Source organism: Heliconius melpomene, chromosome 21 (assembly GCF_056956725.1).
Source record: "Heliconius melpomene rosina isolate 202511_hmr_F chromosome 21, ASM5695672v1, whole genome shotgun sequence".
Classification (NCBI taxonomy): Eukaryota; Metazoa; Arthropoda; class Insecta; order Lepidoptera; family Nymphalidae; genus Heliconius; species Heliconius melpomene.
In genome coordinates, this window is record NC_140409.1 from 6,505,644 (window position 1) to 6,521,782 (window position 16,139).

General features: G+C 32.9%; 1 protein-coding gene across 3 annotated transcripts in view; it reads right to left on the reverse strand.

Moving 5' to 3' along the window:
- Positions 1 to 16,139, reverse strand: part of LOC146527051 (uncharacterized) — a 46,359-nt gene extending 30,220 nt beyond the window's left edge. The window contains exons 1-5 of one of the 3 annotated variants that reach the window (XM_085206594.1): positions 15,883 to 16,139; positions 14,361 to 15,075; positions 13,428 to 13,602; positions 12,828 to 12,930; positions 9,727 to 9,979 (exon numbers count right to left, since the gene is read on the reverse strand). In XM_085206594.1, the coding sequence (XP_085062720.1) occupies positions 9,727 to 9,979; positions 12,828 to 12,930; positions 13,428 to 13,602; positions 14,361 to 15,047 (1,218 nt within the window). In that variant the 5' untranslated portion in view covers positions 15,048 to 15,075; positions 15,883 to 16,139. Of the gene's footprint in view, positions 1 to 3,673; positions 3,717 to 9,726; positions 9,980 to 12,827; positions 12,931 to 13,427; positions 13,603 to 14,360; positions 15,371 to 15,882 lie in introns of those variants that run through there. The other 2 variants (XM_085206595.1, XM_085206596.1) reach the window with 2 other exon arrangements.

Genomic DNA, 16,139 nt, shown 5'->3' on the forward strand with positions numbered 1-16,139 from the left:
TCTTCAGATTTGTAAGCCGCTTATTATGAACAATATATTAAAAGGTGTGGAATCTGTGCTGTAGCACCTGTGTAGCACCATATCACATTTCAATATCAAACAGTTCCAAGTGTTTGCGCCCACCATAAATTGCAAAATCACCGCAGAAAGCTAATAGTTTTTTTGGGAAATACTTGGGCTGTAATTTAAGCACCGAATACTGAAACTCACAATACCACCTTCTCGGTATGTTTTTAATATCTATGAGATAGCAAAAAAACAAAATTCCCGCCAGAAGTTAAATATAAGTTGATAGTTAAGTACATAGTTGATAAAAATTGAAATAAAAAATTACATCGTTTCGATCGCAGTTATGGGAGGCAGAGACAAAAGTTAACTTAGTTACCTATTTAACTCAGTTGTTAAAAAACGTTGAGTTGCTGTTTTATTTTTAAAAAATACAAGCAAATAACTAAATTGATAGAGGCAGAGTTAAAAATACATATCAACACCTCTATCACCCATTACTCCGTTTTCATACTTTACTCGCTTTAAGATATTATGTTGTGGCCTGTTCTAATTTCCTAGTTCAATTTAAAGAATCCTGCTTACAATTATATTTTTGTCCAGATTTTCTGATATTTATTGGTTCCTATACAACACCGCGCAGAGTGCATCTATACAATTTAGCATGATGAATATTATTACAACAGATATTATTTATTTAAATTAAAAAGGTAAATATTACAGGTGCTCCTTAAAATAGTAAAACTATCCATATAAATTTCGTCAATATAAAATATTTAGAATAGAAAAAATTATAGAAATGCTTAGTGTATATTATATGTATCAATTACATTATTTAAATTAGTATATTAATTCAAATTCAAATTCAAATTCAAAATATTCTTTATTCAAATAGGCAGTTATTATAAGCACTTTTGAATCGTCGAATGAACATATGAACAAAAAGCTACCACCGGTTCGGAAGGCAGTTCTGCTGAGAAGAGCCGGCAAGAAACTCAACAGTTGCTCTTTTCAAAATCAATGGTACGATCTATTGCATTAGCTGGCAGCTGTCCTGCATTACATGCAATAGACATTAATTCCATACATACTTATCCTCTAAATATTTTTGAACAGTGTAATACGCTTTACTTGTTAGAATTTTTTTTAACAGATATTTTAAATTTCTGTAGTGGCAAACAAAGAATACACTGCGGAATTTTATTATATACACGTATACTCAGACCCATAAAGGATTTATTAACTTTCTGGAGGCGAAAACTTGGTGTAACAAGCTTATCTTTATTTCTCGTTTCTATAATATAGTCTACTACACAATTTTTTTTAAATGTATAATTATTTGCACTTAGTAATTATTTAAACTATTCTTTTTCTACACAACTTTTATTAAAATTGATTAAATTCTATCACTATGGAACATTTCCCAAACGTTTTCTTATATTTTATTTAAATTCATTTATATTTAATTTATATACTCTATTAATCAATCACTACTATAAAAGAAATTAATACACATACACATTCACTGTACACATCGATATCACTTCCAAAACTTCACTTTAAAAGAACATTAAAACTCCATCCCTATTCATTCATCCAAAAGTATTCACACTTTTATAAAAGAATTTTTCAGCGAAAAGTATAAGCAACCGTTAGTAAAAGATTTAAGTTTTATTGTTTTTACAGTTATTATGTAAAAGTACCTATGTAATTGCAACGCAAAGTAGTATTGTTTTTCAAAATTTTATTATTTGAATATTTATTTCTTATTTGATTTATTATTTGAATATTTATTTTATTATTTGAATATTTATTTTTGTGGTAAAATACATGATTTTAAATATTATTTGGCAATAAATATGAAGCGAAAAGTAAATAGCACAAAATTCCATTATCGTTTACAACTTTTTTAAAAGAATAACCGAAAAAATGCTACAAATATAAAATGGTTTTACAAACAACGTTACTTTAAAGTTATTTTAAACGAAAATTACTTGTTATAATTGTATTTTTTTATGAATCTAAATTTAAATCAACTTAAAAGTTTGAACTTTGTTGCATTCGATATGCTTACCTTTGTGCTCCTACTTGGAAGCTTGGTGACCGTTTCGCGAATGCTGGATCACTGACGCTAAGGGTTGGTCCACCCTCTGCTTATATACTACCCGTGGTGCGCCGGGTACCTGCGCATACTACCTCCTCACCTCTAACCCACCTACGCCAGATTTGCATTTAAGCGGCTATCTTTTTGTATAATATAAATATTTGACCAAAACCGGCATAAAGACGTTCTTCTTCCTTCGGTGATTGTTACAATATTTTTTTAGACATACTTAATTTGTTTGAATTTGAATTAAATTGATTAATTAGCAATATCCTAAAAAATCGTCTTTGTATTTTTTGGGAAAATCTTATTTTAAATAACCTATTAAAAAGTAAGTCTTTTACAGATATGATTATAATATGAGTGCGCAATTGAGTTCTCGCTGATTTTTGTATTAAAATATAATTTTATTGTACACATTGTTGGAAGTGTTGTCTATTACTAGCTATAAGTTTTTCCTATCTTTCCGGCCTTCTCGTAAAACTTGAATACCGTTATGGTAAAAATGTTCTATTTTTGAGGCCATTTACGAACTAAGCTATTTTTAAATGTTGTTTATACGGGCAAAGCTGTTGAGCAGCCACACCATGTGCCATCGAAGGGGGCAAATAACAAACGGAGGATGCAATATCTCAGGAAATGGGCGGGATAAAGCTCCTCATTTGTGTGTTTTATATAGGTTTTAACAGGTTTGCCAACATGAGGCTAAGAACTTCATCTAGAAAAATCACTTTCTAAGTATCTGGATGTATTGTGGCAATTTTCGGGCAGTGCTCGGATAAATGGAAATCGATACCAATCCCGATGGTGGTACAGTTCGGTTTCAAACTGACCTGGTCCCACCAAATACAAAGCACAACCGTCAAAGACTGTATATGCGACCGAGCCGACTTACAAGCGACAGAACCCGCACGGCACTTATCATAGGCACAGCACTTTGCCTTACAGCAGCATTTTTGTAAATATTTTTTAGCTCTCGGTGCGTCAGTCGCCGTTTTCTTTATATGAATATGAAAATAAAACTTCTCGCAGATAACAATTAATTGGCACAATACAATCTGACTACAACGAGAGCTTAGCTGCGCATCTTTTTAATAATACCCTGTAGATAACATGACCTGGGTTGGTCACATTTGCCGCAAAACCCGATTACCGTTGGGGTAAGTGCGTTCTAGAGTGGAGACCACGCCTCGGCAAGCGTAATGTAGGACGTCCTCCAGCTAGATGGGGTGACGATATTCGTAAAGTGGCGGGCAACGGCTGGATGCGAAGAGCTAAAGATCGAGCTCAATGGCGTGTCATTGGAGAGGCCTATGTCCAGCAGTGGACGAGGACAGGCTGATGATGATGATGATGATGATGATAATGATGATGATGATGATGAGATAAGATGAGATGAGAATGACATGAGATGAGGATGATTACAACTTTGAGTAATTATAACTTTGTTAAATATAAATAATGGCTTAAAGTTGGTAATATGATTTATGTAAAATATAAATGACCTGAAAGTAATGATTTTACCTGGAAAAATGAAGAATAGTACGAACAAATGACACTTACATTTATCAAGACACGCGCCAGAGTGTCCAGCCAAGTTAAAAAGCTGGAAACAAACAATGTGTATTTTACGAACCATTTCAAGCTGCTTTTAAGCCCTTCTTAATTCGTCAACCAATTAGTTCACATGCATGAAATTTAGCACAATTGTTAATAGTCCTAACTTGTGATTCATAAAATTTTAATAATTTAAGTCAAACAATTATTGATTGACGTTTAAAAATAGGCATTTTTGTTACAGATTCACTCACTCATCAAAAACCTAATCACAAACAACACTTCTAGGTTATCTAAAAACTTGGTAACAAGGTAACTTATTTAGGAAAAAAAAATAAAACTAATGATTACTATGAGCCCGTCGTGGCGCAGCGGCACAAGGCTGTGACTGTAATCCGATGATTGTGGATTCGATCCCCATTCGAGGAAGTAAAATGTTTATTTATGTTTACTATTTTTTACAAAAGGTACGGACCATAAGTCTATAGTGTAAGCAAGAATTCATTAAAAAAAAACACTGGGTCCCTCTGTCTATCCTGCTGTGTGCGGATAGAATACGAAGCAAATTAACAAAGTTAAGTATAAAAGTTAGATCTAAGAACCTAGGAAAATAATGCGATTTTAAAAATATAAAGTCTTAAGGATAAATAGTAATAATTTCAAAATCAAAACCATAAATGGGAAATGGGAGCCAAGTTAAATGTTAAATAATGCGTCGTTTTCGATTTCACCGACAAAAGAATGAGAGATCTATATGGATGCTTAGTTCTATGTTCACTCGGGATAAAATTCATTTGAATTGGCTATTTTTTATCACCAGGCACCTTATTAAATATTAACCTCATTGTCCAGTAAAAGCTAGAACTTGCAATAATTAATCCTGTACCTAATAAAATTGTCAAGTGAAATTTGAGCTTCAACTTTATCCTGAGTTATTTATTTATTCGAATTACTATCACATTTAAAAATCTATCAAAAATATTTTCTTTTATTTATATATTTACCTATATCGGACTGGTTAGAAAACATTTTCTACCTTACGTTTTTCGAAATTTACCTCTTACTTATATTATGTAGATTTAGTGAATTGGATTGGGTGAATTTAGTTTTCGATTTATATTTAATTATAAAAATATTTTTCTTTCTTAATCTAAATCTTGAAATATATATTGTATGTTATTTTTCATAAAAGTAATTTTGTCCTGAACTATCTAAATATATTTCATATTATAAATGTATCGTAGTCTTTCCAATTTATTTCGGTAAAGAAAGAATAAGTTGAACAATAATATAAAATGCTGGAGAATCTTCAAGAATAGTCTTATATTATAAAACATTTCTGCTACGTAAATTTCAAATTTCACTATACTCTTCGTAAGCTCGAACTTTGGTAGGTACGCGTTTTTGACCGAAATTTAATTAAACATGATTTTGAGTCCAGAGTATATTATATAACTAGACTTTACCTACGGCTTCGCCCGCTTATTAGAAAGTAAGTTACTAACAGTTATGTATGAGGCTTGACACATTCTAATTGACCGCGATGACACTGACCGCAGGTACAGATGAACAATTAACGAGATTAAATGAAATTAGCGCGGTCAAGCAAGCAAGCTCTCTTACTTTCGCCGCCTTTGCGTCGAATGAACATATGAACAAAAAGCTACCACCGGTTCGGACGGCAGTTCTGCTGAGAAGAGCCGGCAAGAAACTTTTTTATACTACTCGTATTAGTATATGGTACACACTTAGACCTGGTATAAATAATTAAAAATATACTTGATCACAAGAAGAGGGAAGACATTATTTTTGTTTGGGTTTGATTGCCTACTTCCAAAACTTCATTAAGTACTCGAAGTATGTTTAATAAGAATAATAAATGATATATTATTACATAGGTAATTGTTATTCTATTCTATGTAAAAAACACATGAACATGGGGGTTACGAGTGCCATCCGTGGGCCACCGTTGATCTGTCGATTTAGTTATAAATATAAAGGTGTATAAGTATAATATATAATTGTTTTATCATATATGAAAACGCACACACACAGCAGGGTAGGCGGAGCGAGAGCGGACTGAACTCAACGCCGGTCATTGCCTCGACAGCAGAGCGAAGAAATTAAAATATAAATGTAAATAAATATTTTATTTCCTTGAGTGGGAATCGAACCCACAATCGTCGCGTCAGGGTATATACATAATACACTTATATTATAAATGTGAATGTAAGTTTGTTTGTTTCACGCCAAAACCACTCAATCGATTATCATGAAATTTTGTGTACATATTGACGAAGGTATTAGAAAAGATATAGAATAGTTAAAAAAATATTATCCTAGGGCTATAATATAGAAATAAGTTTAAGCGGACGAAGCCGCGTTTGAGTCTCGTAGTTAAACAAAACAACTACCTCCCTACGTAATAATAACTCGTTGTCACTATTCGATTTTAATAATTACAGATCCTTTGTGACATTCAACACCGATAATTAAAATCGCATGCACAATTTACGTTCCATCCGATTTTTAGCTTCACACTGTGTCTCACAAATGCAGGGCAGAGGAAATCTAACGTAAAAACATTTCTTTCCCAACTTCTGCAAAATTTTCGAGAGATTGTGTGTTGAGTGGTGGAACTTAACGCCGCATTTTGTCTTGATTAGAGTGTGTAAATGAACATATTTCAGTCACTCCAGCGGAACTCGAGCCAGACGCCGCCGTGCCGTTGAGCTTATACATACATTTCACAAAAAGATAGATGATTTGAATATGAGATGATTATAAATGAAGAAAGAATACTAAATCATGTAGAGGTATACATATAGCAAGAATGGGTTAAAGCAAAGGAGGACGGAGTAAATTGGGTTGAGACCGTCGTGGCACAGGGGAAGGAGACTGTAACGCGACGGTTGTAGGTTCGATCTCCACGCGAGGGAATGAACTATTATTTATTAATATTTCATTTCTTCGCTCTGGCATCACGGTAAAAGCCCGGCGTTGAGTTCCACCGCTCAACACGCAATGTTTCGAAAAATTTGGCGGAAAGCGGGAAACGGAGGGTTACAACACTATGTTCCTCCTTCCTACCCTGCTATGTGCGGGATACAACGTGAAGTTGAGTTGATTTTAGAAAGGGTTAATGAGATTGAGCTTGGAATACGAGTGTCTACAGGGAGGTCACGTATAGTAAAATTAGGCGGTAAATATGGAAAGGTTAAAGGAAGTAAAACAAATATGTCTCTGCCCATCACAGTAAATTAAAAAGGTTTAAAGTCAGCTTTGTAGTTTTAGAATTCAGCTAAATTGATTAAAAGCTGGCCGTGCTAAATTTGATAGATGTATTTCCGATGGGCCCTCTCTTACTTGGATTAAATGGAGGTGTTTTAATTAAGTAAATCCTTGGCGGTTGTGAAATCTTTGCGTAATATTTAATAAAATAATTGGTAAGTAAAGAAATTTCAAAATTTCAAGTCGCTCAACGCGCCATGGAGCGGGCTATGTTCGGTGTATCTCTTAAGGATAAAATCCGAAACGAGGAAATCCGGAGGAGAACCAAGGTTACCGACATAGCCCAAAGAATTGGTAAACTGAAGTGGCAATGGGCGGGGCATATCTGTCGTAGAGCCGACGGCCGCTGGGGCAGACGTCTCGTAGAATAGTTTTGGTTTCCTCAAGCAATCTTGGCGTCAATGTTTATTTCACACTAGCTAATTGTTTTTTTAATAAAAGTTAACTTAATTTGCAAAACACAAATGATTACAATGAGACACTTCGTTCCTCACTTTCGGTCGATTTTTAGAGGCATTGCGTGTTGAGTGGCGGAGTTAAACGCCGCGCTTAGCCTCGACATCAGAGCGAAGAAATTAAAATATAAATGTAAATAAATATTTCATGTCCTCGAATGGGGATCGAACCCACAACCGTCGCGTTACCGTCGGCGCATCTTTTCGATGTAAAGTATTACTAAATGTAATAATTGCAAATGTTGCTACAAATGTACCCCTGAGAGGATTATAACAAACTCTATACCAGTTCCGCTGTCCAAATCGTTTGACCCATTTAGTCTGTAGAGCATATGATAAGAACGCTTACACGCATATACATTTCATGTATTGTGTTGCTGAATAAGAAAATAATTTTCTTATTGTTTTGAAAATAAAGAATTTTCGATACTGGAAACAGCCATTGATAATGGCTTGTTGTATAAAAATATTTAAATATGTTACATTTATAATAAAACTTTCTAATGTTGATATGTATCCTAATAGTTCCAATACCTCACAGATGTAATATTGATTTACTTAAAATAAATATAAAAAAAAATAATGACGCCATGAACGAGATGGTAGTAAATTTATAAGGGGCACAAGAGAGTCTGTAACGCGACGGTTCTAAGTTCAATCCTTATTCAAGGGAATAAATTATTATTTTTTAATATTCATGTTAATTACTTCGCTCTGGCACCAAAGCAAAAGCCCGACGTTGAATTCCGCCATTCAACACGGAATGTCTCGAAAAAATCGACCGAAAGTGGGGAACGGAGTGTCTTAACACTAGATTCCCTCTGCCTATCGTGCTGATTTATTTTATTTATTTATAAGGGTAGATTGTGTCATCAATATCTCATGTCTGTCATGAATATATCTATTTATCTAAAACTAACTAAAGATGACAAAAAAAACTAATCAATAAGCTTCAAAACAAAAAAAAAAGTTTGTTATATAACTATTAAGGTATCACGCATAAGGATTACGATTTTGAAGTTGGCAATGGCATGGCAGTTGGCAATGGTCACAAACACATCGCGAATGAGTTCGTGCTCCGGGCACCAGTTGCCTTAGTTGGTGTACTTCCGAAGTAATTAGATAAGCATTAACTGCCGCCGCCTAACGCGTTGTCTAATGTGAACCAGAGAAAAATCACTATATTATTGAAATATACACAGTAGGACTGTAAGCGCGACAGGTTGTGGATTCGAGTCCCACTAGAGGAAATGAAATTTCATATATTTTCGTTCTGGTGTCGAGGCAAAGCGGTGCGTATATTAAAAAGTGTAGACATATTTAAATTAATACGTATGCTAGTGCAAGTTATCCATTGTACACATTTATTTTCTGTTGTTATAAGTTTTCTGTACTTTCTTTTTTGTGTTGTACATAAATAAATGAAAAAAAAAATCTAATATTAATTGATCTCGATTTTTTTAATACTTTCTATTTATTTTTTCATTATTATATACGTGTCGGCCATATTTTTACTCGTACATAGTTGTTTCATTTAGAAAGCTGAAAACCTGCTTAATAATTTGGCAAACCATTATTTGGTTAAAATTGGTTTGTGTTCTAAACTAATCAAATCTATAAATTACAACCGCTATACTAAATAGGAAATATAGATAACATTTTACGCAGACTCCGTAACTACTAGATATGAATAAATCTGGTAACATTTTCAACTTGTATAGAAACAATTAGATATAATAAATGAAGGTTAGAAATGAATATAAAGAAAGGGTGCGAGTCCAGTGTATAGGTTGTGCGTGTTACACGCGATCGACCAATAAACAAACTTCGACGTGACGTCAATGAAGCTACGGAACTTCATGGTTGTACGCCATGGAAGGAACCTTGTTTTGGTACGTTGGTACGTAATAAGTATAGTTAATCACATAAGTATCAGTTTAACCTCGGTAATAGGTACGATTCACGTAACAACTTAATTATTAACCAGAAAGGATTACTTATTCAAGCATATCTAAATTACGATACATATAAGTTAATTCTAGTAAATGCGGTCGAAAGGCTTTAAGCTCGCTAACTTTTAATATTGTCTATTTTCTTAACTTATTCAGATCTATAATTTCTTAAAATAAGAGTTTTTTTTTATCATTTATAAAACAGTTTTAATTTACTCCTTAAGAAAATTTACTCCTAAAAGAAATTAATGAAAAAAAATACTACAAATACGAATTTATATACCTAAGAAAGCCAAATAATAATTCACATTTAGACTAAAATAACGTTTAGGAGTAAATAAACAAAACAATATCCACATACCTCATTATTCTCTTGTACTTGTTTTCTTCGTCTTAAACTAGAATCTTGATATCTCACTGGATCTTCGCCTGATACTGCTATTTGATACGAGAGTCTCCTTCCCTTAGTGTCTGGTGTTTGACAGTAAAGCTCATGTTCAGGTATGCAAGAAAAGTCTTGATATGAGTGGTACGTTTGCGCATCTTTTAATTTTTCGTTGTCATTCTTTCGACGTAGATAATTCATCAAACCTTCACTGGCTATCCACGTTACCCTACAATTATAGGTTATTTACTACATATTATGTAGGCCGTAGCCTAATGTTTTATTAATCATTTTTAGACAAAAATAATATTTAGTTTGGCCATTAATACTGTTGTATTAAAAATAAACAAGAAATTACATTTGAATTTGGAATCTGTCATTTTTATTTCAAATCTGTCTTTTGTTATTTTCGCGCCATTATATTATAAAATATTTTGTGATGTTAAAATTAAGTGGGGTGTTAAAGAGAATAAAATCGCTGTGATTGCATTGAAACCTCCTCGAGATATGAAAATAGCACCTAGAATCATGTCGCGTATTTTAAAAGATGAGTGAGGACGTTGGAGATGTTAAAGTTGTTGCAGCCAAAGAGACCACTTCCAATAAGCTTTATACAATTTTAATGATTCTATATCAATGTATTATAGTACTAAAATACTGTAATAGTAATAAATGTTACGTACAATAAAAAAATATTTTTCTTTATAAAAATATTTAAGGCAAGATTAAGTATAATATTTTACTATTGATAAATATAAACAAATAATAACACAGATAGTTTAAAATACTTAGTTTCAGGTTAACATAGTATAATGTTCGGAGTGGCTATTTTTAAAATTTGGAAAATTTCGGCAAGACCTTCCTTACGCCTCGTTCACACGGGAGATATAAAGTAGCGGGGGTAAAAACCCGGTGGAAGAGATTTTATATCGCGTACAATTTGCCTGTTCATACGAGCGACTTTAAATCACTTTTTTGCCGTCTATCACGGCAGTGAGACGTGTAAATGGTTAATGCAGAACAACTAGAAGTATCGACTTGTTAATTAATTAATTTCAATTTTAACCTTATATTTATAATTCCTTGTTGATAATTAATTGGTAATATGTTAGTAACTAGTAACTTCACGCTGTATCCTGCACACAGCAGGGTAGGCAGAGGGAACCTAGTGCTAAGACTCTCCGTTCCCCACTGAATTCTGCCGAATTCTGGAGGCATAGCGTATTGAGTGGTGGAACTCAACTCCGCTCTTTGACCAGAGCAAAGAAATAACAATATAAATGTAAATAAATATTTAATTTCATTGAGTGGGAATCGAACCCACAATCGTCCCGCATGGGCTTGTCTACGACAAAGTCGCCATGTGAACGGGGGGTTACAAGATTATTAAATAAGCGATTGAATATCGGAACAGAATGTAATTTCTTCGAAAAAAATATTAAAAAGAATCGGGAATATTTTCAACCTTCTTATTGAGGGTGACTTCCCAGAATGGATAAATAACGTTTCATTAATTAAAAGGTCTTAACTGGCTGACAGCGTACAGTTGCAAAAATAGTCTGGCTTAACGTTAAAATATATTAGACTGAGATCCCACCGTTGAATCCTGCATATACCAGTTTTCTTAATTAAACCTATCTTAATGAATAATACATGATTAGTAGAACAGATTACACATGAGTGCAAACTATTAACATTTAGTGACATGTTTAAACCAGGCAACCCTAGACTTGCGGCAGACTGAGAGCTGGCAACCCTTAATTTTCCAATTCCTTATGCGATTATCTTTCAAATGATGTGCGATTCATATAAAAAACGGCGGGTGCAATTTTCTCCAAAAACTAGTTACGAAAAAATGTAATTAAAGGTGATTGCGGCAGGATTCTTCCAGACAACCCAGGTGTAATCTGTTCTACTAATCATGTATTATCTATATATATAAAATTTCTATATATATAAAAGGACTTGTCCTCACTGACTAAGGTAAGACGCACGCACAGCCGTAACCGCTAATGGTAGAAACGTGACATTTGGACAGATGCTTACTTTCGTAATCTGGACATCCACTAAGAAGGGATTTTGAAAAATTTTAACCTTAAAGGGGTGAAATAGGGGTTCAAAGTTTGTATGGAAAAAAATTGAAATCAGCACCTATTTTTATAAAATTTGAAATTTAGATTTTTAAAAGTATTTAATTGAACACGTATTTCATCGTTTTCTAGAAATCTCCCGCTAAGGATGCAAATAAGGGGTTAAAAGTTTGTATGGAAAAATTCTTAAATCGTCACCGATTGTTATAAAAATTGATATTTAGACTCTTAAAAATATTTAATTGAACATGTGTTTCATGGTTTTCCAGAATTCACCCCCTAAGGGTGCAAATAAGCGTAGAAATGTGAGATTTGGACAGATGTTTACTTTCGTATTCTGGACATCCACTAAGAAGGGATTTTGAAAAATTTTAATCGTAAAGGGGTGAAACAGGCGTTGAAAGTTTGTATGGAAAAAAAATTAAATCGGCACCGATTTTTATAAAATTTTAAATTCAGACTCTTAAAAGTATTTAATTGAACACGTATTTCGTGGTTTTCTAGAATTCACCCCCTAAGAGTACGAATAAGGGGTTGAAAGTTTGTATGGAAAAATCTATAAATCGCCACCGATTTTTATAAAATTTTAAATTTAGACTCTTAAAAATATTTCATTGAACATATGTTTCGTGGTTTATTAGAATTCACCCCTAATTACGCAAGCGAAGCTGCGCGCGTCCGCTGGTTCATTAATATAGGTTTAATTAAGAAAACTGATACCTGCAGGTTCACAAGCGTGTTGTGGAATGGATTATTTTTTTCTTATATTTTCATTTCTTCGTTCTGGTAACAAGGCGAAGCACGGCATTGAGATTCACCACTTAACACACGAAAATTCAGCGGAAAGTGGGAAACGGAGTATCTTATCACTATGTTCCCTCTGGCTACCCAACTTTATATGGGATATAAAGTGAAAAAAAAAAGAAATTCACTTATTTAGATTAAGACATTCACATATGAATAATATGTTTGTGTGATTTCCTTTACCTTTTCGAGTGTGATGTTTTGCTGCGGTGTTTTCTTGCGTCAAGACCAGAACTCATTGATATTGCGCGTGATTTCGGCATGGTTTCTCTTAAGTGGAAGTCATCTACAACAAAAGTTAAAATAATTAAGGGGCGCAAAGTGTGACTGTAGACGTGACTGGTTGTGGGTTCGATTCCAACTCGAGGATATGAAATATTTATTTACATTTACATTTCCATTTCTTCACTCTTGTCTCAAGACAAAACGCGGCGTTAAGTTCCGCCACTTGACACGCACTGTTCCCAGAATTCGACGGAAAGTCGGGAACGGAGTGTCTTAACACTAGTCTAGTTGTCTTCTCTCTGCCTACAATGTTGTATGCGGGTTACGGCGTGAAACTGATTTTGTTAAGAAATAATTAATTTACAAAATAATGTATAATTTACAAATAGAACTTAAGCAATCAAAAATATGCTTTTTAGGATATGTTTAATTGGATATCGAACTCCATGATCGTCCAAATTAAAAAATATATGCTAGTTCCTGAGTTTAGAAACAAAGGTCAAAAAATTCAAAGATTACAAAATTCAGGTCAAATAGTTTAAATAAACATAAGCCTACTTAAATCACTGCTCGAGTGTGATTCTTCAAGTGTAGGATTGGACGAGGTGGCGTATAAGGTCGGTTGGCTTCCAGTGAAGGTGTTTTGTGTTATTGGCCGTTGTAGGGACAGGCTAGAGATGCTACGAACTACTGGAGACGGCGCGTGCAAGCTTGTTATGCTCCCATCAGACTCCTTAAATACAAACAAAATTACATTACAATTAGTTATTTATTAATAATTATATTATCATTATTAAAAATAAATATCAAAATCAATATTTTAACGGTATACATACATATACAAACGATACAGCGTGAAGCTGAAATTTTTTTAACGTAGCGGGATTTGAACCCACGCTTCTTGGTTTAGTTGTCAGAACGCTTAGATGTTTTTTTATAGGCGCGTGTGTTCTATAAAAGTATTTTTCTTTCCGTGTGAAATAACACTTTGAAAATGGCAAAAATAATCATAATGCGTTGTTTATACTAATCAAACTAATGACGTTGTTATAAGATACTGTTATGTATAAAACTATAATTGTATATCTACAAGTATTATCATCTATATATATATATATATGTTTTTTAAGGAAATTGAAATAATAATGACGCGAAACTATAGTATTTAGAATTGGTATATGTTACATATATAAGTAAATAGTGTTCTAATGAATTCAAGTCTCTTTAACCAACTATGTATATATTGGTGAAATTTAGAAAATATATTGTTTGATTTTCACATAAAATAATATATGGTATATATAAAAATATTATAATGTTAACAAGTCATAGCTTTCGTGTCTTAACTTAATAATGTGAATCGTTTATCAGAATGCACTAGATATTCAATACAAAACATTGTAATATTGGAATTATTTAAAATTTTAAATGCTTAAAATAATATTTTTACAACCAGTTAAGCAATTTCTGAAAATAATCTATAGTACTTACTTGATGATCATGACTTGTATTATTGGAACTTGGAGATTCTTCAATTAGTGATTGAAGGGAAATGGACTTTGACACTTGGCGCTTAAAAAAATTGTTTTCTTTTCTAAATATTTCTCTCGTATTTCTGATGAAACTATTCATTTTCTTCTTAAAGGTAGAAGATTTCCGTTCCAGTGGAGATTTCCAAATTGAATGCAAATCTACTTCAGATTGTGAGAAATCCTCCTGCTTCGATAACATCGTATGATCTAGGGACAACTTTCTCTCCCGAATGTTTTTGCTATGTTTACCATCTATATCACATACATTAATATCATTGTGAATTTGCTTAAAATTATAATTAGAGAGAGGTTCAGTACTTTCATAATTCGCTGCCTCTTCTAATATAGTATTACATTCATCCGTTTGCATAGTACCATCGATCTGGACATTTGAATTTGTTGCGCTCAGAAATTCATTTGAATCATTATTTTCTGAAGAGTCTCTAAAGTAATCGTTGTCATTCAAAACGTCACTGCAAGCCGGGCCTAGCAATCGACTGCTATTATTCATCTTAACTGTCCTCAGTATTTCTTTTATTTTCAGATTCTCCTTGATATTGTTTACATCGCTCAAATTTTGTTGATATTTGTCCTTATTCTCTTTTATCTGCTTATCTTTTTTCCACTTTTCTTTTAACTTATCCATATTAACGCAAGGAAATCATAAAATAACACTAAAACCAAAACATTGTTTTCAATATAACAATAATTTGACACAATTTTCTAAATTATTCCACATGGCCGTAGAAGAACTTATCAGCTGCGGACGTGAACGTCACACCTGTATAAATCGTTTAATCGTAGTGAAGGTTTGTGACGATAACGAATATTCGCTTAACTTACGATTCACAACTAGTGAACGAATAGAGAGAAATTATAATGTTTAGAACGAACTTTACGTGATAAAATGTGGAATAGCTAACAGTACTAACATGTGGTGTTTTAGTGCAAAATGAATAAATATGCTCCAAGAAATAAAATTAAGAAAATACAATTTGAACATTATCTCCCCCTTGAGATTATCTTTGATAATACAACAATACATATCAATTTTTATCTTTTCTAGCAACACACGCGAATAAAGCCCTTATATTAATATAGTAGGTACCTACTCATTTACCATTTTGCTTTGCGTCAACACCAGAGCGAACAAATGGAAATATAAATTAAAATAAATATTTAATTTCTTCGAGTGGGGATTGAACCCACAACCAGTCACGTTTACAGTCACACTTTGTGTCCCTGTGCCACGATTGGTCTATTTTAAAACAATTTCAATTTATTTATAATCAATGTAAACTTTCGAATATGTATATTTTGTTTTATATAACCATTTTTTATCTAAATAAACAAGCAAAACTATATTTTTTTCTTTTTATCTTAATATACTGGGAAGCAATTACAACTATAGATATAAAACTGAACAAACAATAATCAATTACTATTACTAAGCTTTATACATAATTTAAACCTAATCTTACCTGAATAAGAGTACTGGGCAACTTAAATTCTATAAGCCACGTTGTACAAACCACGCCTTTTTAAGTTCCGGTTACGCTAACAGTTTCACTCATTTTTCTATAAATAATCTAAATCCTTATATAAATGCTTCTAATTGATAATATAGTAGAAACGCCGAAGGGCCAGGCCCACGAAATCAGGTAAAATATTTAAAAAAAGACCAGATAAATTTAAAACGTGTGTAAAGTGCGTACGACGGTCAGTAAAAGGAACAAAT